This window comes from Alligator mississippiensis, chromosome 6 (genome assembly GCF_030867095.1).
Source record: "Alligator mississippiensis isolate rAllMis1 chromosome 6, rAllMis1, whole genome shotgun sequence".
In the NCBI taxonomy this organism is placed as follows: Eukaryota; Metazoa; Chordata; order Crocodylia; family Alligatoridae; genus Alligator; species Alligator mississippiensis.
In genome coordinates this window covers 5,132,937-5,159,684 of record NC_081829.1, presented here as the reverse complement: position 1 = coordinate 5,159,684, position 26,748 = coordinate 5,132,937, and the positions used below count along the sequence as shown (strand labels likewise).

Below are 26,748 nucleotides of genomic sequence, written 5' to 3'. Positions count from 1 at the left end.
AGAAGCGGAAATTTTAACGTTGGATGCAGGTAATAATTAAATCATTGTGTTAACACATCCAAAGCCTGCAAATTCAACATACACCCAAGCCAAGAAGCCACTTTATAAGGGTACGTGAATGTTAAAAATAACTTTTGCCAAGTAAGCGCAAGTGTTACATGCTGCAATACGTGAAAATAAACAACTCCTGGGAATATTAACTGTATGCCTTGGCTTTGGGACTGACTCTACAGTTCCCACATGGGCAGAAACAAAGTGGGGGGAGATCTCCGAGAGCATACAGCAGTGTTTCTGAACTGGGGTGCCACTACATCTCCCCCCCCAAAAAGTGATGGAGGGGTGCCCAAGGTTGAGAACCACTAGCCTAAGGCCTGCCAAATCAGGGGGCACACCTTAGTGTAAGTATGCTTGCTATGACTAACATCCACGATTAATAGAAACAAAACCATCTGCGCAATAGTGAGCATTTCATCATCCCTTCCCTGTTAGGGGCAGACAGGCCTCTTTTCTTTTAAAACCTGCAACTAGTCCCACGTTAGACTAATGAGACTAATAAGGAAGTTAGGCACGTGCAAAAATACTTGCACAATCTACAGGCTTTGAGTACTACAACTGGAATATACAATTGGATGAATTTCTTCCATTCACTAGAGATTTAAGAGATCCCAGTGACCACCTAGCTGCCCATACCTCTTTAGTTAATCTACAGCAGCTTCACTGACCTTTGAACCAGCATGTCTGATTTCCATGACTGTAACATAGCTGAACTAGGTGCTAGGTTTTGGGGTAGTTTCGAGGGAAAAAGCCTTCTACAGCTGACATGCGAAGGTCAGGCGGCTCATATGCAAAGGTCAAGTGGTTCTCCTGAACCCGGAGGTTATTTTCATGATTTTGTAGTCCTTCAGTCAATGAGAAGCTATTTATTTTTAAAAGTAAGCACCAACTCTAGTTACAGGCTCTGTTAATTACTGCACTTCTATCAAAATAAGCTCTCCCAAAGCCAGAACATACCCAACAATAGCTGGCCAATGCAGTCCACTATCCTCTTAGCACGCAGAGGAGAGATAGGGCCAGTAAGCCTCAATAACACTCCTATCTGTCCCAACCAGCTGTAATATTGCAGAGTCAGGGATGCAGCGCTAGCTCAAAGTAAAGACCGGAGATAAGCAACTGTGTTCTTTCACCCCGAATCCTGGAAACTCTCCTCAAGGAGTTTCCTTGAAGTACGAGAGCCTGTTATTGCCAACGGTTCGAGTCAGTGTGGCACACCATGAGAAAGGAAAAGGACTGAACCCGTCTACGCAGTGGTATGTTAAGGGAGCACCAGCCTGGGAGACAGGAGACCTGGACTCTACACCAGAACCTGCTCCAACTCAGTGCAATCTTGGGGAAGTCGTGTTATCTCACTCTGCCTCAGTTTTCCACAAGAAGTCTCAAGTTCTCTCTCAGGGTGGGCAAGCCTACAGATAAGCGTGCTACTGACAAGTACCATCCATCGCTGGAGCCCAAAAATAAGGCTGCTGTTACGTGAAGTTGTTTAATGCCTGCTGTACCTGCAAGCGACCCCAGATTATCCAAGAGATTTCTTTTTTGGGAGAGGGGAGGGAGTGGGGGCAGATGGACACCTGTGGATAACTGGGATTTTCACTCTGTGGGTCCGAGACTCCGTATGGGCAGGAGGATTAGGAGCTCCAAAGTGCAGAAACCTCTCTCTGCAACATCAAAGACACTGGGTTTTAATCAAGAAGTCTCATAAATTAGAAGCTGACTGGGCAGAGTTCACTGCGTGTAATGTGACACTACATTAATTTAGAGAGGAGGGGGAAAAAAACCAGGACAAGACCAGGAGAATTGGTAAAGATCAAGAGCGAGAAGCATCTTGCACAAGCCATTTTTCCTGTACAAGGTTGTCAGTGGGGAAAATAAGAGGAACCATGAAGAGCACACACCTACTGCTGAAACTTCCTTAGCCTGACGAAGGGTTTTTGAACCTGAAAGCTTGCTTAATAACTATTCTCCAGCCATCTGCGTTGGTCTGATAAAAGATCTCAAATTCACCCAAGGAACCTTGTCTTATTACCATTTGCTCTTAGCTTTCTAGCACTTCTGTGGGCCAGCTCCCTAACCCGGGCTCTGGCATGTCTAAGCAAAGGATGGCGTTCTGATCGTTGTCGGCCTGCAGGTATTCATCGAGGCTTTTAGCATCCGGTAGCGACGCACCCACGGGCCCAGAGCGCGCTGCGCCCAACCTACCAGCTTCCCGGCATCCATGGTCTCCTTCAGCCGTTTGCCCAGTTCCGATCCAGACGCCACCATGGCCCTCAGCATGTCACCTGTTGCCAGGTGGCAAATGCAGTATCTTTCAGCCAGCTTGGGCGCCTGCGATGGGGTAAGACACACGGAAACGTCCGTCACCTGTCAACCGTTCGATTTTTCCACGGGCCACGTTTGTATCAAAGGGCACAACTTTCTCCCCATAGAGGTGGAAGCAATTCTAGCCTAACTAAGGGTTAGGCACTAAACAGGGTTTATCTGACAAGTTACACAAACGGCAGCGAGGAGCCAGTTTTGCAAGAACGAACACCTCCGGGGCCACACCCTGCGCCGCGGAAGGGCTCGCGCGAGCTAAAGGAGCGGAGGAACCAGTTTCTAGGGTCGGATGGGAGTGCGGCCCCCAACGAGAAATTGAAGAGACGGAGAAATTCCCTCCATTCACAGGGGGAATCATCCCCCCCACTGGAAAGAGAGCAATTTGGGGAAGCTCCGAAGAGCCTTAAAAACAAGAAGTTGCGGGTTCGGACCCAGCAACTGCCACACGCGGTGCGTTGAGACACGGGCCCCCCTCGCCCGGCATCCCGCAGCCCACGGAGGGCGGCGTGGTGGGCCCAAGGCAGCGCCACGTGTCCCTGTGCCCATCAGCGGGGCACCCGCAGGAGGGCGGTTCTCCAGCGCCGGGGCCGGCCCTGCAGGACGCACGTGCCCCCCGCGCCCCGCCCGGCCCGACCCGGCCCGTGGGGCAGGTCCAGCCGCGCCCCTCACCTGCGTGCCCTTGCCCGCCCCGGGCGGCCCCAGCAGCACCGCGCGGAGGCCACGCCGCACGTCCTCTGTCTGCGCGTTCGGAGCCATGGTGCCACCGCCGCGCGGCCTCCACCTCCAGCGGGGACCTTACCGCCCGCCCACCGCGCCTCTCTATTGGGCCGCGCCCCGCGCCCCGCCCCACCGGGGCTGGATGGGCGCGCGCCGTAGCCAATGGCCGGCGGGCGGGCGGCGGGCGGGACGGGGATTGGCCCGGGGACAGGCCGCGCGCGAGGAAGCGCCGGGGCATCCCCTGCGCTTGCTGCTGCCAGGTAAGGGCCCCTGCGCCCGCCCACCCCCCACGCCATTGGGCGGCGGCAGCGTCCGCAGGGTCTGACGGACGCGAGTCAGAGCCAATTGGCGGTGGGCAGGAGCCAAGCTCCGCCCCCCTCTTCACATACTCCTTTGCGCGCGCGCACTGACACACACACACGCTCCTTTCTGCCTCCTTTTTCCACGCACGCCCCCCCCACTTCTATTTCTACTGCTCCTCCTCACACATATACACATTCCTTCCCCTCCCATACACACACACACTTCTATACACCTGCACACTCTCTCTCACACACACATACAAACACACATTCTTCACACATATGCACGCACTTCTCCCTCCCCCACACACACTCCTTCCCCTCACACACACACACACACACATACGCATGCACTTCTCCCTCCCCCACACACACTCCTTCCCCTCACACACACACACACACACACACACACACTCTTCACACATATGCACGCACTTCTCCCTCCCCCACACACACTCCTTCCCCTCACACACACACACACACTCTTCACACATATGCATGCACTTCTCCCTCCCCCACACACACTCCTTCCCCTCCCACACACACACACACACACACACACACACACATTCTTCACACATACGCATGCACTTCTCCCCCCCATACACACTCCTTCCCCTCCCACACATGCCCACACTCCTTCCCACACATGCACACCCCCGTTCCCACACACACACGCCTGGCGGGGCGGGGCCTCCATCTCTGCCACCTGGGAGTGCCCAGGCTGCTTGGGGTCTCTTCTCAGCTCTGCCACTGCCCAGCCGGGTGACCCTGGTCAGCTCACCTCTTGCTCGAGGCGATGCATCTCGACTGACCGAGACGCAGCGGGGCGCGTGATGCGGCTCGTCCAACAGAAGATACCGGCCACCACGGTCCTGGTCTTTGGCTGCCGCGGCAGTTCTCGACCCCCCTCAGACTCGGGACCCCCCTCAGAAAACACCAGCGCGTTTGCTTCTCCTCGACTTTTGACTGGAGAAAATGCCGGGGCGATTCCTCTGTTGCAGTGACCCCACAGAGCCCACTGCAGGGTGGCGCCCACCCTGGATTCCTACTGGAAATCCCACCTGGATTTCTGTTGTGGTCTGTGTGTGCGTCTGCCCCCCGACCGTGCTGATGTTGTGCATCACCCTTGAAAGCATCTGCCGCCCCCCCGGGTGCCGTGTCATCGTCTGGTTGAGAGTCACTGCTTTACGGCCTGGGGTGCTTGCTGCGTGGAGGGGCACGCGAAGTGGAGGGGCACCGGGTGACTTTTGGGTGGCCCTTTCTCACTGGGCCTACCCGTGTCAGCTGCACAAGCCATGCCTGGAGTTCCTGCTGTGCTCTTTGCAAAGACAGGGCTCCTGCCCAAGGGACACCCCTAGGACATACGCCCCCAGGACACGCTCTCTTTCAGAAGACAGCAGAGCGCAGGAATTATCCTTACAGCTGGGTATGTGGAGAAAAACATGCAGCCGCTGGGTGCCAGTGTGGAGTCTCCTTCCACAGCAGCATCTCCAGCACCGACTGGGTCAGGTTTGTCCCAAACCCGCCTTGGAATCTCCCCCCAGCTCCTGAGATACCACCGCACATGTGTTAACCAGGTCTGGTACCCTCCACTTACTTCTTCCCCATAATCCTGTGGCAAAATGTTAGCAAAAGAAATACAGGTGTTGATTCCTTGCATACTTTCAACCCCTCGGAGCAGTGAGGGATCGTGATCTCTTCCAGCCCTGCTGGTTAATGTGTCTGGGAGACCGCTGTGCCGACACAGCCCTGCGGGGATAGGCTCCGTGCAGCCACAGGAGTCTGTCAGCGTGCACGTATCGAGCTTGCAGGCTCAAAAGCCCTAGAGAGCAAGGTGTTCAGAGCAGAAGCTGCGTGTGCTCTCTGTCAAGTGACATCCTTGTTTGTGGCGTGATGATAACAAATACTGTTTAGCGTTTGCATGGCATGTTTTGTGCATAGATTTCCAATGCAGGGAAACTGAGGCATGGTAACTTGCCTACATCAGTTGCTGAGCTGAGAATAGAACCCAGGAGTCCCGATACTCAGTCGTAGGCGTGTTTTACCAGACAGTTTTGCCTCTCTTTTTTAATGTTCAGAAGAGCCCTTATCTTTTCAAGGAGATGTCATGGAGTTTTTTGTCCCCTGCCCTTTCCCCTGCTTTTGCTGTGACTCCCAGTTGAGAATCACTGGTCTGGATCAAGAGGTAAATGCCTTAAGTCCAGTGGTGGGTTTAGAGTTTGTGCCCACTCACCTTAATCCACAATTACTTTTTAACAAGCCGGCTAAAAGGAGCGTCACTGGAAGCTGTGGACAGATGCCCTGCTTGTGGGAGCTTCTGGTTTGCTGATTCCTCTTCACTAGGCTCCAAATGGCTTGGGTACAGGCTTTAAGTTGCTGAAGGATTAGCCCCATCCCTGCTTGTGCTCTATCTGCCTTGTCATTGTGGAGTTTGCCCTTCGGCCATGAGAACCAGGCAAGGGGGAGGGTGCCACTGTCTAGACAGGGGGCCTGCAGATCACGGAGGAGCGACCTGCCTCTGGCCGAATCTGGATGAGACTAAGCTTTGGCTCAAGCTTTCATCTGGCCTTATAAAGACAGGGCACAGCTGGGGCAGCTGTGATTGCAGGAAAAGAAATAGAACAATGAGTATCCCACCCCATACTGGTGAACAAGTTGTATCCCACCCCATACTGGTGAACATGTTGTATCCCACCCCATACTGGTGAACAAGTTAAGAGGCTGTGACTTGGATGACTACACAGTCCGGTGGGTGGCGAATTGGCTAGAGGGTCGCACCCAGAGAGTCATGGTGGATGGGTCGGTATCGACCTGTAAGGGTGTGGGCAGTGGAGTCCCGTAGGGCTCGGTCCTTGGACTGATACTCTTCAATGTCTTCATCAGCGACTTGGACGAGGGAGTGAAGTGTACTCTGTCCAAGTTTGCGGATGACACAAAACTGTGGGGAGAAGTGGACATGCTAGAGGGCAGGGAACAACTACAAGCAGACCTGGACAGGTTGGACGTATGAGCAGAAAACAACAGAATGCAATTCAACAAGGAGAAATGCAAAGTGCTGCACCTAGGGAGGAAAAATGTCCAGCGTACCTACTGCCTAGGAAATGACCTGCTTGGAGACACAGAAGCAGAAAGGGATGTTGGAGTCCTAGTGGACTCCAAGGTGAACATGAGCCGGCAGTGTGACGAAGCCATCAGAAAAGCTAATGGCACTTTATCGTGCATCAGCAGATGCATGACGAACAGAACCAAGGAGGCGATAGTTCCCCTCTATCGGGTGCTGGTCAGACCGCAGTTGGAATACTGCGTGCAATTCTGGGCACCGCACTTCAAGAGGGATGTGGATAACCTGGAGAGCGTCCAGAGAAGGGCCACTCGTATGGTTAAGGGCTTGCAGGCCAAGCCCTATGAGGAGAGACTGGGGCACCTGGACCTCTTCAGCCTCCGCAAGAGAAGGTTGAGAGGCGACCTTGTGGCTGCCTATAAGTTCATCATGGGGGCACAGAAGGGAATTGGTGAGGCTTTACTCACCAAGGCACCCCTGGGGGTTACAAGAAATAATGGTCGCATGCTAGCAGAGAGCAGATTTAGATTGGACATTAGGAAGAACTTCTTCACAGTTCGAGTGGCCAAGGTCTGGAACGGGCTCCGAAGGGAGGTGGTGCTCTCCCCTACCCTGGGGGTCTTCAAGAGGAGGTTAGATAGGCATCTAGCTGGGGTCATCTAAACCCAGCAGTCTTTCCTGCCTATGCAGGGGGTCGGACTTGATGATCTATTGAGGTCTCTTCCGACCCTAACATCTGTGAATCTGTGAAATAGGAAGCCCTGATACATGAGACTCGGAGCCTCTCTGAAAGGCCATGTTTTCTGTTGGTTCATTGCTGGCAGTGGCATGCAGAGACTGGAGTAGCAGCTCTCTGCTCCCCTCTGGCTGCTTGCATTTGAACAAAAAATACCTTACCAGTCCTAGGGCTTTCCATGTGTGCATGAAACTGGTAACCATAACTAGCCTTCGTTTCTGTGTGCATACCCGTCCAGCTGTTATCTCTTTTCTTCTGCTTAGATTGTCAGATGTTTGGGGAGAGGGCTGTCTGCTTGTGATCTGTACAGTGCCTAGCATATTGGGGTCCTCGGCTGTGGCTGTGACTCTTACCTGCCACCACTGTATCACTCACAGAAACAAGGATTCTGAGACACAGAGCGTGTAGCTCACTTTCTTGCCCGCTGTCCTGTGCAAAGTCAGGGGCAGATGGGTTGACTCCCAGGCTTGTGCCTGGAACACAAGATCAGCCTTTCTCTCTGGGTATTACCACCCATGAGACATCACACAGGAGACTGGGGAGTGGGTGTCTGGGCTCCACAGAGGCTACATACATCTTTCCAAACACCAATGCACACCCTACAGTTGTCCAGGGGAGCTTCCTGGTGTAGGAACAAATACACAACTCAACCATACTCTAGTTCGTGGGATGATGGCTTCTTGTGATACTCTAGGCTGTAATAAGAAGGTAGCCATGGAAGTGGATGTGGATCAGGTGGCTTAGCAAAAACCAGATCAGAAGGTGTCCTGGAAGAAGGACTCTCATACTACAGCCTGTCACGTCACGAAATAGAACAGCCCCACCCTGGACTTTGCCCTCTGTCTCCTGTACCAACAATGAGTGAACTTGGGGGAAGGAAAGCAGAGTCTCTCTGTAACCGTTCTTCCTCTACCTGGAGCCCAGGTGCTTTCTGCAGCCCAGGGAGGTCACTCTGGCTCTCAGGAGGTCCAGTCTGTGCTTGAAGGAGCAGTGGTCAAATATCACTGCTGTTGTGGCAGGCTCGTATCCAGAGCAAACCAGCATGTGATGAAGCAGGCAGCTGCTTATTAATTCCCTGCATAAACAGAGCTAATTCAATTAGCTTTCATCTGAAACAAACCAACCAGGGCTTTTCCAGGACTAGAAGGAACAATGCTCAAGCCCTTGTGTTTCTTTCCCTTTAGCTGGATTTCAAGGTCACTGGGCAGGAGAGAGTGCAGAGGTGCTGGGAGATAAAGGGCTACCCGGACCTGCTTGTGTTCTTCCCACCTCTCCCAGGCACAGAATCTCCCTGCATCAGAAACAGTTTGAGTTTGGGGGATATCGGGGTTTGGGTTCCTCGGTCACTGTCGTAACAAATGTCCCCTCCAGTGAGAGCGCAGGGCCCATTTAGAACCAGAAGAGAGAAAAATAACTTCATATGGATAAAGCTATTGGGATATGAAATGAGATCCAGTGTAGTCCTCAGCACTTCATAAACTTTAATGAGCCAATTTGCCTGCCACCCCTGTGAGCTAGGGAAGAATTGCTAACATCAGATGGGGAAACTTGGTACAAAGTCAGGTTCAGAACCAAGTCAAGGATTTGAGATGTCCCAGTCTCCCTGTCCTGTGGTTAGGCCATGCTTTGTTCTGTATTGCATGCAGGGGGAAATAGCCTTCAATCCCCTTTCCTTGTACCCATGCATCTACTACGTACTTTGGTTAGAGTAGTGGCTCTCAACCTTTTTAGACTTGAGATGTCCCTGAATAGACTCAGTGCACCCCTTGGAAAATGCCAGCTCTTAGTTTTCACTTATTTTTGGCTACAGAAAAATAATAGAGCAATTATTTTGTTGCACGGACAACAGGAATCCTGTTGGCATAGGCTTCTAATAACGACTGTAACAGGTCACACTGTTTTTAGCATTACAGATTCCTATTTGAAATCTCTGGGTTTATCACGTGAATCATGTTTACTCATCTAACAGTGCTAACGTTATTATGTGGTACCCTGTGGTGCCCTTAAAAGGGTGGCAAGGCATCTGAGCTGAGAATCGCTGCGTTAGAGGGTGTGCTATGAATTGCCGTAGCTGTATCTAAAAGTTCTGGGCTGCTTCTGTCCTAGGTCCGGTTATCCTGTGTGACCCATTATGGTCCTCTGCAGCTTAGCTGCTTTGGGCACAGGGATGATAGTACAGTACTAGTGTCTAGTCTGGGGATAGCTCTGCCCTGTGTAGTGTGGTGTCTGTACCTAGTACAGACTTCTCCCATGCGTGGGGATGTGTGTCTTTTGCATGGGACAGTCTCATCATGGAGATAAACGAATAGGTCTGTAGGTGCATACAGAATAGAAGGTGACTGCAGGACATCGGGGCATCCAAATGTTCTAAAACAGAGAAAATGGGCATTAGCCTGTAAAAGCTGCCAAAACTACCCCTTCAGCTGGTGCAGTGCAACAGAGCTCTTTGGAAGTCAATGGCACTACATTGTTTTCCCTTATCTGAGGGTCTGGCCCTTGTCTGCATGGTGACACAAGATGCATAGCTGGGAAGAACAGTTCCCACTCCCCGATGGAGGAGTTGCTGCCGTTTCCCTGTGAACTGCAAGGGTCTTGCATGCTTTGCCATCCATGAGCTCTGAATGAAGTCCTTGAGCTAATGTCTGAGGACACATCTCATTGTCCATTGCTGACTCTTCTGGAAGCTGCAGGTGATAAAGGAAAGCTACTAGAAACAGAGAAGAGATGACAAAGCACAAGGAAAGCACAAGCACAAGCAGCCCAGGGGGGGGTTGGAAGGAACAAGGAGCTGCAAAATAGCAATCTGTTCCTCTTCACAAAATGTGGTTTAAAAGCTGAACATGCTAATCCTACCTGTAAGGACTTGCGTCATTCTGGGCTAGAATTCTTCCACTGGCCTGCCTAATGTACGGGGCAGACAGAGCAGAGAGACCTAAAATGTTTGCCAGTAGATTGGCAGCCAGGAGAAAGGAGGTAGAATTTGCTGTTAAAATTGCCATTGGAAAGTTTCTCAGCAGGAGGGGCGCATGCTGTGGTTGCTTAGGATGCAGCTTTAAGGTTGTGCCGTTAAAAACGCAAACATCATCTCATCCTACTCCTGAACACCGTCTCAGCCTCTGAGAGAGCTGAAGGTTCTCAGCATCTCCAGGAACAGGAGCCAGCTTCTGGCATGTGCTAGCACAGCAGGGGCCTGAAGCAGGTGAGCTCTGGTTTGCAGCAGGCAGTGCATAGGGGAGATGGAGATTGGGGTGTTTTTTTTTAAACTGTAAAACTTCAGCAGAGGGTGGCTACTGCCATGGTACTGAACTCTGTGAAGGGGTCTTTGAGCAGCCAGAAAACTGAAGTCTGGATGTGATCCATTCGTTCCCAAATGATGTGCCTCCCCACCAGTGACCTTAAACAAAGCTGTTTTCCTCATAGGTCCCAGTGGACGTATTATTATTATACGTGCTGCATTATTATTGGTTGCCTGTCTCCTGACTTAGCCTTGTTCAAACACAAAAGTTATATCATTTTAGTGTTCTGCTCTCAGGGAGCGTTAAGTTAATACAATGATTATTAGTAGGAGGAGCACACATAGATAATCAAGAATTTCTCTCTCCATCTATTTGCGGAGTGTCCTCTCTCTCCATTTTCAGATCCTATATCCTCCGTGTATCAATAGTTTTCTGCCGCTGACCAATCTGAGTGCAGCCTGATCCTCGGCCGCTGTCTAGTCTTTCAAACATAAGAATCTGTGTTTCCACTTTTATCCATAATGTGTATCTTGCACCACATTGATTTCTTATCATGGCCTTGCTTGCATTTAGAAATAGTGTTGGCTCAGGAACCGTCTCCCTTCTTTCCTGACAAGATGGTCCTTTTCTGTGTTGGTTATTTGAAGTTGCAGGGTCTCCCAGGCAGGATCTGTGTCTTTATTTTGGTAAAGAACAGTTCAGGTTTTCCATGCCACACTCATAGTTACCACATGTTTTCAGTAGTACTTGCAGTTAGTTCTGCTTGACACAGAGGTTTATACTAATATAACTATGCCCATTGGAGGAGGTGGGGTGGGGGGTGATTTTTTTTAAACTGAAGTACTCAGACTGGTAAAATTGCTAGGCAATTTGTGCAACAAAGCCACATGAAATAATACAACTTATGATCCTTAGGAAGGAGAGGCAGTTGAACAGCTAAATAAAGACACTGGACTTCAAGAAATCAGACTTCAGTAAACTCAGATAATTGGATAGCAAGACCCCAGGAGAAACAAAACTAAGGGTAAAAGTCATTTAGGAGGCCAGGTGATTTCCTAGACAAACACCAGTGATGGTATAAAGCCCAAATTTATCTCGATGCCGAAGGAAATATAGGAGCCAGCTTGGCTCAGTCGTGAGCTTCTCAGTGACTTGAACTCGCAAAGGAATGATAGAAAAAGTAGAAGCCAGGTGTAATTACAAAAGATGAGGAGGAAGACTGGCATGAGTATGTAGGGACAACACCTGAAAGGTCAGGACACAAAATGAGGTACAGTTACAACTAGCAAGGGGCATACAGGGGAACAAGAAAACATTCTGTAGGTACATTAGTTATAAGAGAAAGTTTAGGGAAGGAGTTGGCCCACTGCTCTAGGGGGAGGGAAAACTAATAACAGATGATGCCAGCAAAGCTGAACTATGGATTTTTTTTTATGCTAAAAAAGTAAGTCTGATCACAGCTGCAGTTAGCGTCAGCGACAAAGGGACACGAACTCTGAGTGGAAGGAGGAAAAAACTGGTTAGAGGCATTGTAGTTAACATCTATGATGTTTTCAAATTGCCTTGATTGGTTTTCACCCCAGAGTACATTGGGAACTGGCAGGAATAATCTCAGGGCTGATGGCACTCATCTTTGAGAATTCATGGATGGGTCAGATTTCAGAAGAATGGAAAGGGGCAGACGGTAGTGCCCTTTACATGGGGAATAGGCCAGGAAATTACTGATCAGCTGTCCCAACTTCAGTTCCTGGAGCATACTGGAACAAATAGCCAACAGATCCTAGGTTAAGTACCCAGAAGATAGCAGGGTGATAAGGAGCAGCCAGCATGGATTTGTCCAGAACAAATCATGTTGAACCAACCTCATTTCCTTCCATGACAGGGCTTGAGGCTAGGGGGGAAGCAGTAGAGGTGGTGCATGTTAACTTTAGTAAGGCTTTTGACACTGTCTCATGCGACAAGCCAGGGAAAATGTTCAGGGGTGTCAAACATAAGGCCGCTGGCTGGACAGCTCATTTTTGGATTCAGCCCCTGGAGCTTCATGCTGTGGCTCCCAGACCGTGGCCAATGCTCAGGGGGCTTAATGTCACCCTGTCCCCTTATCAGCCACAAAATTTCCATTTTCTGATCACTGTTTGGCATAAAGTTGGCAGCAGGGCAGTCAGAAGCCTCAGAGGCCGGGACTGGAGGTGGGTCATCTGGCCTGAGAGAAACCCTGTGGTCCAGATGAAGCCCGCCAACTCATTTGAGACCTGTGCTTTAGGTGAAACAAGTGTAAGGGAGGTGAACAAGGGCTTGGGAAATTACTTGAAAGGTTGTTAAAAGCTGTGACTTTCAAGCTGAAAGGATGTATCCAGTGGAGGTCAGCAGGGGTCTGTCATGGGTCTTGGACTGTTCATTTACCTCCATTAATGACTTGGAAGATGGACTAGAGAGTGCACTTGTTATCTTCACACTGATAGCAAGCACTTTGGGGGATGAGATTAAAACTCAAAATGATTTCAACAAATTGGAGACGAGTTCTGAAATAAATAGATGCAACTCAGTAAGGACAAGGGCAGAGAACATCATGTGGGTAAGAGCAATCAGCTGCACACAGGTAAATTGGGAAATGACAGGCTAGGCAGCAGTTCAGCAGAAAAAGGGTCTGAGGGTTTCAGCGGATCACATACTGCACACAAGTTGGCAATGTTATGCTGTTGTAGGACAAGCAAATGAGAGTCTGGACTGGATAAACAGGAGTCTTACAGGGAAGGCATGTGAATTAGTTTTTCCAGTCTAATGGAGCAGGGATCTCAGCCAAAGGGCCGCATTTGGCTTTGGATGCTGTACTTAGCAGTGTGGACCCACTGGGGAGAGGCCAAAGGAGAGCCACGGGAACGATCAGAGGTCTAGGAAGCCTGGAGGCAACATGAAAAGAATTGGGCTTGTTTAGTCTCGGGAAAAGAAGACTAAGGGGAGATACGATAACAGTCTTTGGATACGGAAAAGACTGCTACAAAGGGGAATGGGACACTGTTCTCTGTGTCCACTGGGACAGGGCAAGAAGTCATGGGCGTGTATTGCAGCAAGGGAGATTCGGGTCCAATAGAGCAAACTCTACCTCAGTGGTTCTCAACTTTTTAGACTCAAGGCACCCCTCATTGGACTCAAGGCTCCCTTGTTAGATTCAAGGCACTCCTTATAAAATACCAGCATTGTTTTCACTCCTTTTTTGACTACAAAAAAAAAATATTAGAGCAATTCTTTGGTTGCAAAGAACTCAGAACAACCACACAGGTCAGAATGGGTTTAACACTGTGGATTCCTTTGTGAAATTTCTGGGTTTATCCTGTGAATCATGTTTGCACACCTAACAGCGCTGGCATTGCATAGCACCCTGCAGCACCCTTGAGAGGATCTCAAGCCACCCCAGGGTGTGCAGCACACTAGTTGAGAATCACTGTTTTAACTATTGGAATAGTCAGGGAGTTGAATCTTTGTCTGTCTGCGTCTGTGTGCTCCTCTTGCCACTGTATAACGCACAATGCTCCTCTTGCCTTTGTATAATGTAGCACCCAATGCATCGTAAGCAGATTATGAAAATGCCAATACAAGCAGGCTCCAAGGAATAGGAAGGTGTTGAAGGAGAATAGGGGAGCCTGGATGGGATAGACAAACACTCAGAAGCCATGGAGGCAAAGGGCTGGTCGTGGGTGATGAAGCCTTTCTGGTGCAGGAGGTCAGTTGGAGCAGAGGAAGCAGGGCTTGGAGAACAGGTAGGGAGGAGACCCTGCTCCTGTGTACAAATGCCTAGTCCCTCTTGCTAATCAGCTGGCACTTGCGCCCATCTCCATAGGGAACTCTGTCTCCAGCATCCCATATCCCAAATGCAGCCCAAAAGGAGATTGTCGTGCCATCTGCTGAAATCCTAGGGAGAAGGCGAGGTCTCCTTTGAGCTGCAGCCACTAGTTTTGAGAAACTATAACAGCGAGGAGAAGCTTTGATGAGGGAAGCATGTGGGGCCAGATTCTTTCCTGGGACAAAGCCATCAAGGTCAAGGGAGGTACAGCAGGGGTAAAATCAGCCCAGGCTGCCTGATCTGATGCTATCCACCTCCCTGGTGTTTAACGTTGTCCAAGCAAGGGACCACATAGGTCCCATAAAAATACAAGAGGGAGCCTTTATCCTCTCTCCTCTCCCCCAAAGCACAATTTCAGAGGGCTATTCGCCCTCTCCCCCTCCGTGGCGTGACTTCCCAGTGCCGCAGCATGCCTGCTTTCTATCCTACAGCGCGTGTCTGAATGTGTGGCGTGCATGCTCGTAAGGATCCGCTCCGGCAGACCGGGGAGATGACTTGCCAGCATGTCAGGAAGGAAGGGCTGCATGCAGCAGAGCAGCTGCTGGAAGTACAGCTGCTGCCCTCACACCTCGCAGGGCATCCATCCCACTTGCCCTAGCCTGGGGGTCTGGAGCGGCACCTGCTTGCCTTGGGGACGGGATTGAGAATGCTTTGTGCCTGGCTCAACCAATAGGAGGGCTGTGTTTGGTTGCCAAGGCCACTCTTGTGAGTCAGAGGTGGGAGGGGGGAGCTGGGTATATAAGGGGCTGGCGGAGCCTCCTGGGGGCAGGATTAGCTGGTGCTGCTTGCATGGTGCAGGCTTTGGAGTGGGGGGAGGAGGAGCCACCACCGCTGAAGGCAATTCACTCTCTTGGGAGATTCATGGGCAGAATCTGTTTAAATGCTTTTTAAGGTGAGACAGGGAGGGATGGGTCCCCGGCTGAGAAGGAGGATGCGGGGGTGATGGGAGAAGGAGCAGAGGCAGCAAAGGGAATGGGTGACAGGTGGAGGAACCTTTCTGCAGGGGCTGAATTAAGTTGCTGGCAGCACTTGGGGTGGCATGAGGGAAGGAGAGTTGGGGGTGGCTCTGTACCCTCTTGGTAACGAGCTGGAACTTGTTCTCATCCCCTCAGAGATCTCGGATCCCCGGCAGCAACTACACCTCGGGGTGTTGCGGAAGCTCGGAGTTCACCGGAGAGCCCCCCTGGCATTACACCTAGCCCCCCAGGACAGAGGCTTTGGAGCTTGGTAAGGAAGTGCGGTGGGGAAGGGCTGGGAGGCATGCATTTCTGGACGTGGCACCAGTGCTGGGCATCTCAAGGGATAGCCCTGTCTTAGCGCTCCTCTTGGCTGCGCAATGCAGGCCAAGAGGCTGGGTGGTAGGATGGCTAAACGCTTCTTTAGGGAGGTAGCGATGCCAGACAAATTCTTGGCCCCTCTAAACTGATATGCTTCAGAGGGTCAGTCACTTCCCAACCAGATGCAGTCCCCCTCCTCTTTCCTGCATAGTTTCTTGGAGTGCACGATTGCTTCCACCATATAGCACAACATGCTGGCTCTCCAGCCTGCAGCTTTGAGATCAGCATGTGGCTGGTCCCTGCCCTCCCGCCCCCCTTCCCCACTAGGACTTCCACAAACCAGTCTCTGCAGATAGCGAGAAGCTGTACAGTTCCCAGGAGCAGAGTTGGGGTATTTTACCCCCTCGTGCAAGGGGGTCCATGTTAATTCTGAGTGCTGAAGGTGAAGGTCTCTTGGAGTTAGAACTGGGAGCAGTTTCTGTTATAGTGTCTTCAAATGTGTAGGGTATGTAACAGGCCTAAGTTAAGAAAGCATGAGTATCACAGTCAAGCCTCTGTGCAACCTTAACTCTGCCTTATTGCATGCACTGTGACATGGAGAGATCCCCAGTGCGATGCACTGTGTGTGCACTGACATCAATGGAGCTACGCCAAGGGAACAATACTTTTGTATAGCAGCTGAGGATTGGCCCTGTCCTCTTTAATTCCATAACCAAGCTATCAAATAGTTTCATGTGCTTGTTTTTCCCTTGGGGAGTGTGCTTTTCTGTGTGTTCTGGAGAAATGGGTCCATGAAACTCCCTGATACGGAAACCACACAATAAATCCTCCTTTCATAACCTCTTGCAGATCAAGCCAAGTCATGTATAATAGACTATGAAGGAATATGTTCTGGCATATATAGGCCATTTAAGTTTACAGCTAAGTTAGCTGTGTCGTTAACTGTGTCAGTGCCTGCCAGAGCCAAAGGAAGGCTGGGCTGCCGGTAGTAAAAGTGTGGTCTTGGGAGCTGATGAAACTGTTCCCATATGCCCCTTAGGGAAGAGAACTTAGCTGATAAAAGGTTTGTTAGCTACAATACTGATTTATTGGAAGCAAAACAGAAGGAACCATACACTCAGGGTGACTGTGCATGAGTGAAAATGAGGCTGATGCTGCATGGATGCATCCTAGTTTCTGGCAGAAAATGTATTATTTTGTACCTAAAAGTTGCAGTAAGCATGTAACCATGCTGTTAAAGGCTGTTAAAATGCCACGGGCAGAAAAAGGCAACATCACACAGTTGTGTCATCAGAACTTTGTTTTTCTCATTTAATGGTGAAAATGGCCAACTTGGCTTCTTTTTCTTTTTTTTTTAATATTCTCTTCATACTCCAAGTAGCTTAACTACTTATACAACAACATGCTACTCCTCAAAGGAACGTATTCTGGTAGTGACCAATCTGCACAAATTTCCCCTCAAACCATTAGTAGGCATCTGAAAACACTCAGGCAACATTAACTATAGTGATCACAGCTTTGGTGCATCTGAGGGCCTGTCCTCTGAGACAAGATCCAGGTCTTGCTGTAACACAGCACTATCACCAAATTAATTCCATTCTGTTAAACTAGAGCAGCTCGCATGCATAGGTTATTTTGCTACTTTTAAACAGATCCTACTTAGTAGGTGCAAGCTAAACTGGTATAAACAAGGCTTTAAAAAGAGAAAGAGCTGTCAAGACATACCATTACAATGGTGTAACTGAATCACAATAAAGGCAGGGCTCTAAGTCACAGCAGTCCAACTTTGGGTGGAGATCAGGTCTTAAGAGTTGTGGACTGCTTAGGAATGTGGGATGAGGATAGTCTCAGTAGATGGACCCAAAAAGATCTCATCACTGACGCTCTTCCTCCTTCCTTTGCAGTGTGTTGCATACTTAGAAACTGCTTCCTGCTGAACAAGGCATTAGGACCAGTGCTGTCAGATCTTGACCATGAATGGGTACTTGGATGAATCACACTTTTTGATGGTGGAGGAGGGTTTCACCACCAGAGACCTCCTTGAGAACCTGCTGCTGGATCACTCCCAGGCAGTAAGTGCACTGAGACACCAGGGCCAGTGGAGAGGAAGGACAGTATTATAGAAGCTAGCAGCAAGGGAAATGTTTGTCTGTCACCCTCTTCTGAACCATTAGCATTTCAGATGCTCTGGTGCCATTTTTTAGCCTTTCCCAACTCCTACACCTTCTGGACCAAGTTGGTACACAGAACTGCATGTGGAGGTGCAATCAATTGGGCATACCCAGGCTTAGTGTCTGACCGAATCACATGCATATACGGACCCAGCAAGTTCACAGGTGACACCAAGCTGGGTGGTATAGTAGATGCAGTGGAGGGTAGAGCTAGGATTCAGAGTGACCTGGACAAACTGGAGGATTGGACCACAAGACATCTCATGATGTGCAAAGTCCTGCACGTAGGACGGAAGAATCCCACACACCCGTACAGGCTGGGGGCTGACTGGCTAAGCAGCAGCTCTACAGAAAAGGACCTGGGGATGACAGTGGACAATAAGATGGATATGAGCCAGCAGTGTGCCCTTATTGCCAAGAAGGCTAAAGGTGTACTGGGCTGCATTGGTAGGAGTGTTGCCAGAAGAAGTTCCACTCTATTCTGCACTGGTGAGACTACATCTGGAGTCCTGTGTCCAGTTTTGCCCCCCCCCCCCCCCCAACTGTAGAAAGGATGTGGAAAAGTTGGAGAGAGTGCAGCAGAGAGCAATGAAAATTGTTTGGGCACTTGACTTCTGAGCTGATGCTGTGGGAACTGGGTTTATTTAATTTGGAGAAGAGAAGACTGAGAGGGGATTTGATAGCAGCCTTGAACTCCCTGATGGGTGGTTCCAAAGAGGATGGAGCTGGGCTGTTCTCAGTGGTGACAGATGATGGAACAAGGAGCAATGGGCTCAAGTTGTAGCAACAGCGGTTTAGGTTAGATATTAGGAAAAACTTTCGCATGAGGCGGGGTAGTGAAACACTGGAACAAGTCACCTAGAGAGGTGGTGGAATCTCCATCCTTGGAGGTTTATAGATTCATAGATGATAGGGTTGGAAGGGATCTCAACAGATCATCGAGTCTGACCTCCTGCCCCGGGCAGGAAAGAGCGCTGGGGTCAGATGACCCCAACCAGATGCCTATCCAGCCTTCTCTTAAAGACCCCCGAGATAGGGGAGAGCAGCACCTCCCTTGGAAGCCCATTCCAAATTTTGGCCACCCTTACCGTGAAGAAGTTTTTCCTGATATCTAGCCTAAATCTGCTAAATTTGTGACCATTGTTCCTTGTTACCCCAAGAGGCGCCCTGGTGAACAGAGCATCTCCAATTCCACTAATGGAATTGTAAGCACCCACAAGATCACCTCTCAGCCTTCCCTTGCAGAGGCTGAAGAGGTCCAGGTCCCTCAGTCTCTCCTTATAGGGCTTGTCCTGTAAGCCCCTGACCATACGAGTGGCCCTCCTCTGGACCTTCTCAAGTCTATCAACATTGTTCTTGAAGTTCGGCACCCAAAACTAGATGCAGTACTCCAACTGTGGTCTAACCAATGCCTCATAGGGGGGAAATATCACCTCCTTAGTTCTATTTGTCATGCATCTGCTGATGCATGATAAAGTGCGGTTAGCTTTGCTGATGAGCTGTCAGCATGACAAAATCATGTTCATCTTGGAGTCCACTATGACTCCGAGATCCCTTTCTGCTTCTGTGCTGCCGAGAGGGTCACTTCTCAGCCAAAGGGAGCCAGTTTTTAAGGCCTGGCTTGACAAAGCCCTGGCTGGAATGACCTAGTTGAGGATGGTCCTGCTCTGAGCAGGGGGTTGGACTCCTGAGGTCCCTTCCAACCCTCATTTTCTATGATTCTGTGTACCAAGTCCTAACTCGTGCATGCACATCCTGCCTTTCTGCACAGCAGTTAGGTGTGTGCGAGCATGTGCAGCATAGGGCTGGGCTGTCTATGGAAATCTGAACAATAAGGAAGGAGGTGGTTGGTGGATCCTTCTCTATCTTGAGGAGAGGAAAGTCTCTTTATAAAACCACTCGGGTGCCCTGAAGCCTCCTGACGCTGCTCTGGGAGGTAGCTATAATCCTTCACCCTGAGAGAGGGATGTCAAAGGCCTGAGCGTGACAGAAAAGCTGGCCTTTGGGCTGGGAAGCCTGAGAAGCCTGCCCCTTAGCTGAGGCTGCAACTTCTGAGGCAGCTTTCTCTGCCTGCCAGCTTGGCTCCCATGTTCTGGGTGAAGGGCAGACTTTTGCTGACAGGCTGAGATAACAAAAGATGAGACCAGCTGTTTAAATTCTCTTCCATTACTGGCTCCTGTTCCCATCCATTTGGTAGGGCTACAACCTTACTCCAATCCTAGCTCACGCTCTGTTGTTCCTGTTGCTAAATGCTGTCTGTTTTTCTTGTCTAAAAATGGATTTGCTTATTGCCTAGGTTGGGCTCCAGCCTCGCCCATTTTCTTCCCACTGGCTGTAGCCTCAGAGCTGATAAGTGGCTCTGCATAGACAAGCTTGAATTCCCAAGAAAGCGAGGCCTGGCTTTGTGCTCTCATCAGTCAATCTAAAGTCAGCAGCACTCAGCCTACATCTTTTCATATCATGTCACCTGCTCACATTGCTGCATCCACAGCCCTGAGGCTGTTCACCCTACAGTGTTTGGTGGAGCATGCCCAGCCAGCCAGGAATTGCCCATTTGGTTAAAAGGAGCCCCCTTACTGAAATATGCAGCAAACAGGATTCTGAGAAAGCCCACAAATCTGATGCACCTTGGTAATGGGATGTGTAGGGCCAGGTCCACACCTCTCTTAGACTGGTGCAAACTAAAAGTAACTCTGCCAGCATCTGGTGACCCTAACATCCCATGGGGGTGATTGAGTGTTTGGTCTCTTTGCAATAGCTTTTTCTTGGGGGTGCGATGTGGGAAGCATGGGAGGGAAGGAATCATGATGGGAGCCCGGCTGCTAACTCCATTGTCTTCCTTCTAGAGTGACAGAGAGGCCTTCTTTGTGGCGGACCTGGGGGACGTAGTGAAGAACCACCTGCACTTCCTAGAGGCCTTGCCCCATGTCAAACCATTTTACACTGTTAAGTGCAACAGCAGCAAGGGACTTGTGCGGCTGCTGGCTGAATTAGGGGCAGGATTTGACTGTGCTAGCAAGGTAGGGGCCAGGGCAGGTGGTGGTGGGGGGGGCAAACATCCTGAGGGTTTTGTATTTCTAGCTGCATGCTGTGAGGAGGGTGAGGACGTTAACTACTGCACATGTTTATCATTTGTGCTGGAGTGATTCACAGGTATATTGCAAACTGCAGTCTCCTATGTTTCCTTTGGCACCGCTTAAACTGCATTTATGGTGAAGACAGTCTCCCCCTTCTGGCAAAATACTAAGAGCACAGCATGGAAAATCTTCCTGTAGCCATCTTGCAAGCTAGATGCAAGCTCAGGTGACTGTTCCCTTTCATCTAAATTTCCTTGTATTGAATTCTTCTCCTGGATAACAGAATTCACCAGTAGTGAGGCATGCCTTGAATATGCTGTTTCTGTGATACAGACTTCCTCAGTCTACTCTTAAGCTGTTACAGGGCTGACTTAAAAGCTCTCAACCCCTTCTGGCTTGTCACTTGGTCATAGGCTGATTGCCAGGGTGGATCAAAGTTGCATGATTTGTTCCTTTTACAAGTAAACCGAACAGGTTGCTAAGGTGACGAGTTTTTATATATCTGAAGGACAAAGCCCAAAGGAAAACTACAGAGACAGACGGAGCGTGACTGCTAAAGGAGTCAAAGTCTGCTTTAACTCTCCTTATAACTAGCAAGGGACGTATGCACATTCCTCCCTGTTTACACCGTGTAAAGCCTATGTCATGGGAATCCAGTTCACCCAGCTTGCCTCCTCCTCTCTTGGTCCTGTTTTGAAGTCCATCGTGACCCCTCTATCTGGTGGCAAACACACTTCCCCTCCATTCCTTGTCTTGTTCCCAGCAGGCCTGTATCACAGCCGGTTGCCCTTGATGACTTCATAAAATGCTCTAGAACGTCTGGCCCAGGCATGGAGCTCTGTTTTCTATAACGACCTGTATCCACAGCACTAAGTTTTCCAGGGGCTGCTCTGCTCATCATGCTAATGCTCTCTCTGCCTCTCTGCAGGCAGAGATTGCACTGATTCAAAGCATCGGGGTTCCACCAGACAAGATTATCTACACCAGCCCCTGCAAACAGATCTCACAGGTCAAATATGCTGCCAGCCATGGGGTGCAGCTTATGACCTTTGACAATGAAGTGGAGCTTGGGAAGGTGGCAAAAAGCCACCCACATGCCAGGTACATATATAAATGCTAACGATGGAAGGAGGAAGGTGTTGAGGTCAGAAGTGGAAGCTAAGAGCAGTGATAGACTATGGGTCTGTCATTATTTCTGATCTAGTGGGTGAACATGACTCTTCTGGACAGAGACGTAGTGTGTTCATATTACATGCGTATGAGTTTGCTGCAGTAGAGAGCCAGAGAGATTGCGTATGCTTATATGCATAGGGACAGCAAGTTGAATAGCTGGAACTCCAGCCTAGTGTGACTTCCTTCCACAGGATGGTTTTGCGCATTGCCACTGATGACTCCCGGTCCTCAGCTCGCCTGAGTGTGAAATTTGGTGCCACCCTTAACTCCTGCAGACACCTGCTAGAGACAGCAAAAGAGATGAATGTGGAGATTGTTGGCGTCAGGTAACGGTGTCCTCTTGTCATGGCCCCTCATTCTGTCTAAATGGAGAGGCAGGGATCTGGAATTCAGCCCAGGCACTAACTGTTTGCACTGATTGTCATAGAGCTGGGAGGGCCTGTCTGATCCCCAAAGCAGGGCAGTTCATTCATATGAAATTGGACCCTGCAAAGACTGCACCCGTGTTTTTGCTCATCAGTTGCCCATGATCAGGCAGGAAAGCCTGCACATCTGCTAATTATGACGTTACACTCCCAGATTTTTTCAGCCAAGATCTCCTCTTTACAGATTGTTTGCAAATTGCATGCACCAGAAGTCCATGCTGTTGTTTAGTTCCTTAAGGCACATGCTGCTGTTCCCATTCCTTGATCGGATAACATAAAGAATTAACCAACAGCCATGCAGATGTCACATTATATACTTGGGCATTAAACCAAGGGGACTTGATTTAACAATTAAAATAGAGCAGGCTCAGGCTCAGTATTAATAAAACAAGAGGGTCATGTATGTATTTTTATTTTGCAATGGATTTAACTAACCTATGCCTTTACTTGCTATGCACTGCTCCTTCAAAACTGGTTTTCAAAGGAGTTTAGGGAAGTTAGATGACTGTGACCAAAAGTCATTGCAGACAGAGTGCCTGACCCCTCCTGAAATTCTCAGTCTGCATATCTAAGGCTCTTTGCTGGATACATCCTTGGAGGCATTATACCCACAGGCCTTTCTACTGACAGTTTACTAGAGAGGATAGTTGTGACTGTGGCTCATGCAGATACACCTGCATTAGTTGCTCAGCTTGTGTGCCAGTCTCAGGAGTTCAGTACTGGTCTGCCATCAGCTCCTTGAGTGAGTTTTCTAGGTGCACTCAGCTCCATGCTGCCACCACTGCACTATGATAGGCACCCATGCTAGTTGCTTTGAAGTTCGCTTGGGTTGGTCTGTTTGAGCTGCAGACACACCATGGACGAGAGTCTTACAGCTCATGGCAAGTGGAAGGAGCATAAAGCCTAGTGGAAGGACCAGTTGTGATGAACTTTTACACAATTTTTCCTAGTCTGATGCCAGTGCTCCAGGCTGAGGGGAGGCTGGGAGAGGGGGCTCAGCCTCAGCTAACTTAGGGAATCTTCCTCTTCAGTTTTCACGTCGGCAGTGGCTTTGTTGACCCACAGATCTTCGCTCAGTCCATAGCAAATGCTCGGCTGGTGTTTGAAATGGGCATGGAGCTGGGCTACAAGATGCACCTTTTGGACATTGGAGGGGGATTCCTGGGCACTGAAGATACTAAAGAGGTAAAAAGATTTTGGGGTCTGAACTGTTTGGACAGAGGTAGCGGGTGGAAGGGAGGTACCTAGCTGGTATCTCAGCTGGACTTGTGTTCCTAGCCCCTGTTTTGAAGGGAGAACTAGTTAACAAGGGTTGGAACAAGTATGGTTTTATTTTTTCCTCCCGCTTCATCCAATCAGACTGCAGCCGTGATAAACTCAGCCCTGGACTTGTATTTCCCGGAAGGCTGTGGGGTGGAGATCATCGCAGAACCTGGACGATACTACGTGGCTTCGGCTTTCACCTTGGTTGTCAGTGTCATTGCCAAACGGGAGGTTCCCTTGGATCAGCCTGGCTCAGATGGTACGTTGAGCTGGGGTGGGGGTTGAGGTCTCTCAGGGCTCAGCAAACTGGAGGGAGATGTTATTGGAACTTCAGGTCAGAAGAAGTCCCTTGCAAGCAGGTTGGTTAAAGCTGAGCATATACAGCTGCTAGAGAGTTCAGATCCTGTTAGTCTATGAGATGTTGGTCTAGTTGATTCAGCCTCCCAGTGTCATCAGCCTGGTGCCCCTTTAACCCACATGCAGGCCACCTGTCCTCCCACTCACAAGTACAGCCTGAGAAAGTCTGTTCAGAGGAGGCAGCCCAAAGTATTGAGCTTGCCTCCTGAATCAGCCCCTCCCTGACCCCAACTTCCCTGCTTTCTCCTAGAGGAAGAGCCCAGTAGCAAGAAGAGCATCAGGTACCACATCAACGACAGTGTCTACCGATCCTTTGGCTGCATCCTTTTTGACAATGCCTGCCCCACCCCCATCCTGCATAAGGTAAGGAGGGCTTTGTAGCTCTTGCTTACCATCTGGGAGGGAGCCAAGGGCTTACCCCTGCCACTTCCATTTTATTTTGGAGGAAGGGCACACACCAGACCAGGAATAACTTAATACTCGAGGGTGGGTCCACTGCACTTGGAGGATTTTTGCCAGCTGCACCCTGTGCCTTTTAACCCAACATGCTCTGTCCCCATGTTTGCTCCTGGGCTGCAGCATAAAGTTCCTCTGTGCCCTTCCATTACTTGGAGGAAGATTTCAGGGCACTTCTTTCCTGCACCTTAATTGTCTGAGAATTGGCTGAAACTCTCTGTAGTCTTTCCTCACTGGAGAATGTAACACTGAGGGAAACGCTCCTTGCCTGTCTGGTTCTAGCCCCCCATTGCTCCACCTATACCAGCCATCACTTGAGTTTTCCTGTCCGTGGTGTAGGCAAAGTGAAATGTGTTCCATTCATCCCTGGGGTGACTCCACTGAAATGGATGACTGCTGCTTGGGAAGGGCACGAGTCTAGTCTTAGGAGCCTTTACTCAGACACCCTCTTCGGAGCCAGCACATGCCAGAGGTCACAGCATCGATTCTGGGCACTGGCTGCACCAGTGCTGGAGACTTTGGGGGAGTTGGCTCTTGTGACCTCCAGCCCCAGCTGTGGCACTGGGGTCATTAGTCCCTGCTCTGCACTTGACACTGGTTCTGAAGCATTAAGAAATTTCCTTTTCATTTTCAAGTTGCCTGAGTGTGCTTCCCCAAGGCAGGCAAGTCTTGTAGTAGACAAGGTTGTAAAGCTTCAAGACAGGTTACAGGGATTGCAAAATGTCTCTGTCTCAGCTGTCAAGAATCTGCCCTCTGGTGTCTATCCACTCAAACAGCAAGGAGCATTGAGGAAAGGGTAAAAGGGACAGGCACTTTAGCCAGAAGGATGTGTTGGAAAGATGCTCACTCCTGAGGTGCTAACAACCAAGAAGATTAAATGGGAATAACATTTTCCTCTTGCCTTTATCTTGCTTGGATAATCCAGACTGGCAATGGGTGCACAGTGCTGCAATGTTTGGGTATAGTCAGAGCCAAACAAACCTGTTTTCTTTTCTGCACTAAAATATGAGGCTGTTTCTACCCATTTTTTCCAAGCTCTGTTTTGGGCCTGCACTATACCACGACTGGATGCTGGTGTGATAAACTCCAGTTTCTTCATCACTCTGAGGGGAATGCCAATGACAGCAAATTATCTCTCTAGTGACCAATTATCAGGAGTTGATCACTGGGTGGGGGCACTGGTGGGGAATTGGTATGAATTGGCCAGAGTTTGGTGGCAGTAAAGATGCTCCAGATGTAGGGGCAGACCCCCAACTGGTATAAATCAGCACAACTCCACTGCTATCATTGGATCCGCTGTGGGCCCATCTCTTTAATATCTGTTGGGTGATGTCCATCTCTGTTCTCTTCTGAATGCAGAAACCCTGCCTAGACCAGCCCTCCTACAACAGCAGCCTCTGGGGTTCCAGCTGTGATGGGCAGGACTGCATTGCAGAGGGCTTGGAGCTCCCAGAGCTACAGGTCAATGACTGGCTGATCTTTGAGAACATGGGCGCCTACACCATAGCTGCCTCATCCTCCTTCAATGGGTTCCAGCCACCGCAAATCAACTATGCCATGTCCCGCGTGGCCTGGTAAGGGATAATCTTGTAATAACAGGGAGAGGAGAGGACCAGAGCTGAGGACAGATTTCTCTTGGGAAAGACAGAGTGTGGCACGAGGTTGAGGTCGGTTTAGGTACTGAAGCATGAGGGTAACCTGGAATCATTGTCAACTAAAAAGTTAGGGTACCTCCCAGAGCAACACTCCTCAGTGAGCTATGCCCACATGCTCCTGCTTACCTACACTGAGTATCTCAAACATAAGCCAGCTTTTCTGTGACATTCACAACCTGATGAGGCTGTCAGTAGGCCTCGCACAGTGTGGTACAAGCGGGGAGATGTGCATGAGAGAAGGGTTGCCTGTTCTGTGGCGGGGGTGTGGGTATTTAAAATAGGGGCTAAAGGAAGAATGCACCTCTCTTTCTCTTGTTCCCAGGGAAGCCATCCAGCTGCTTCAGAGGAAGCTGCTGCAACCAGAAGAGACTAGGGAGAGCAGGTGCGCTCCTCTGTCCTGTGGTTGGGAGTTGCCAGGCCCGCTGTGCGCAAACCCTTTCTTCACTCCAGCCAGCATCATCTGAGCAGCACCAGTAATACCAGGAGCAGATCTTTAACCAGCAGGACTCCTGCCACACCCTGCTCACACCTACAGCCAACTTGCCTCTCCCACTTCTGCTCTTCAGTAGGACCCATTTTCAATTCAGTGTGGTTTTTTAAGTATGCAACATAAATCCTGTTCCTCCTG

General features: G+C 49.9%; 2 protein-coding genes across 6 annotated transcripts in view; one reads left to right on the top strand and one right to left on the bottom strand.

Annotated features, from left to right (window-relative positions):
• AK2 (adenylate kinase 2) overlaps window positions 1–3,170 on the bottom strand; it is an 8,399-nt gene extending 5,229 nt beyond the window's left edge. Inside the window, exons 1-2 of one of the 2 annotated variants that reach the window (XM_006267959.3) lie at window positions 3,040–3,170; window positions 2,254–2,379 (exon numbers count right to left, since the gene is read on the bottom strand). In XM_006267959.3, coding sequence (XP_006268021.1) covers window positions 2,254–2,379; window positions 3,040–3,126 — 213 coding nt within the window. In that variant the 5' untranslated portion in view covers window positions 3,127–3,170. The remainder of the gene's footprint in view (window positions 1–2,253; window positions 2,380–3,039) is intronic. The other variant, XM_006267960.3, reaches the window with a different exon arrangement.
• Window positions 1–26,748, top strand: part of AZIN2 (antizyme inhibitor 2) — a 26,938-nt gene extending 190 nt beyond the window's left edge. The window contains 11 exon segments of one of the 4 annotated variants that reach the window (NM_001294158.1): window positions 4,645–4,969; window positions 15,379–15,493; window positions 17,448–17,615; window positions 20,561–20,734; window positions 21,720–21,892; window positions 22,156–22,290; window positions 23,421–23,574; window positions 23,749–23,911; window positions 24,260–24,372; window positions 25,825–26,039; window positions 26,443–26,748. In NM_001294158.1, the coding sequence (NP_001281087.1) occupies window positions 17,517–17,615; window positions 20,561–20,734; window positions 21,720–21,892; window positions 22,156–22,290; window positions 23,421–23,574; window positions 23,749–23,911; window positions 24,260–24,372; window positions 25,825–26,039; window positions 26,443–26,584 (1,368 nt within the window). In that variant the 5' untranslated portion in view covers window positions 4,645–4,969; window positions 15,379–15,493; window positions 17,448–17,516 and the 3' untranslated portion in view covers window positions 26,585–26,748. 4 annotated transcript variants of the gene reach the window in all.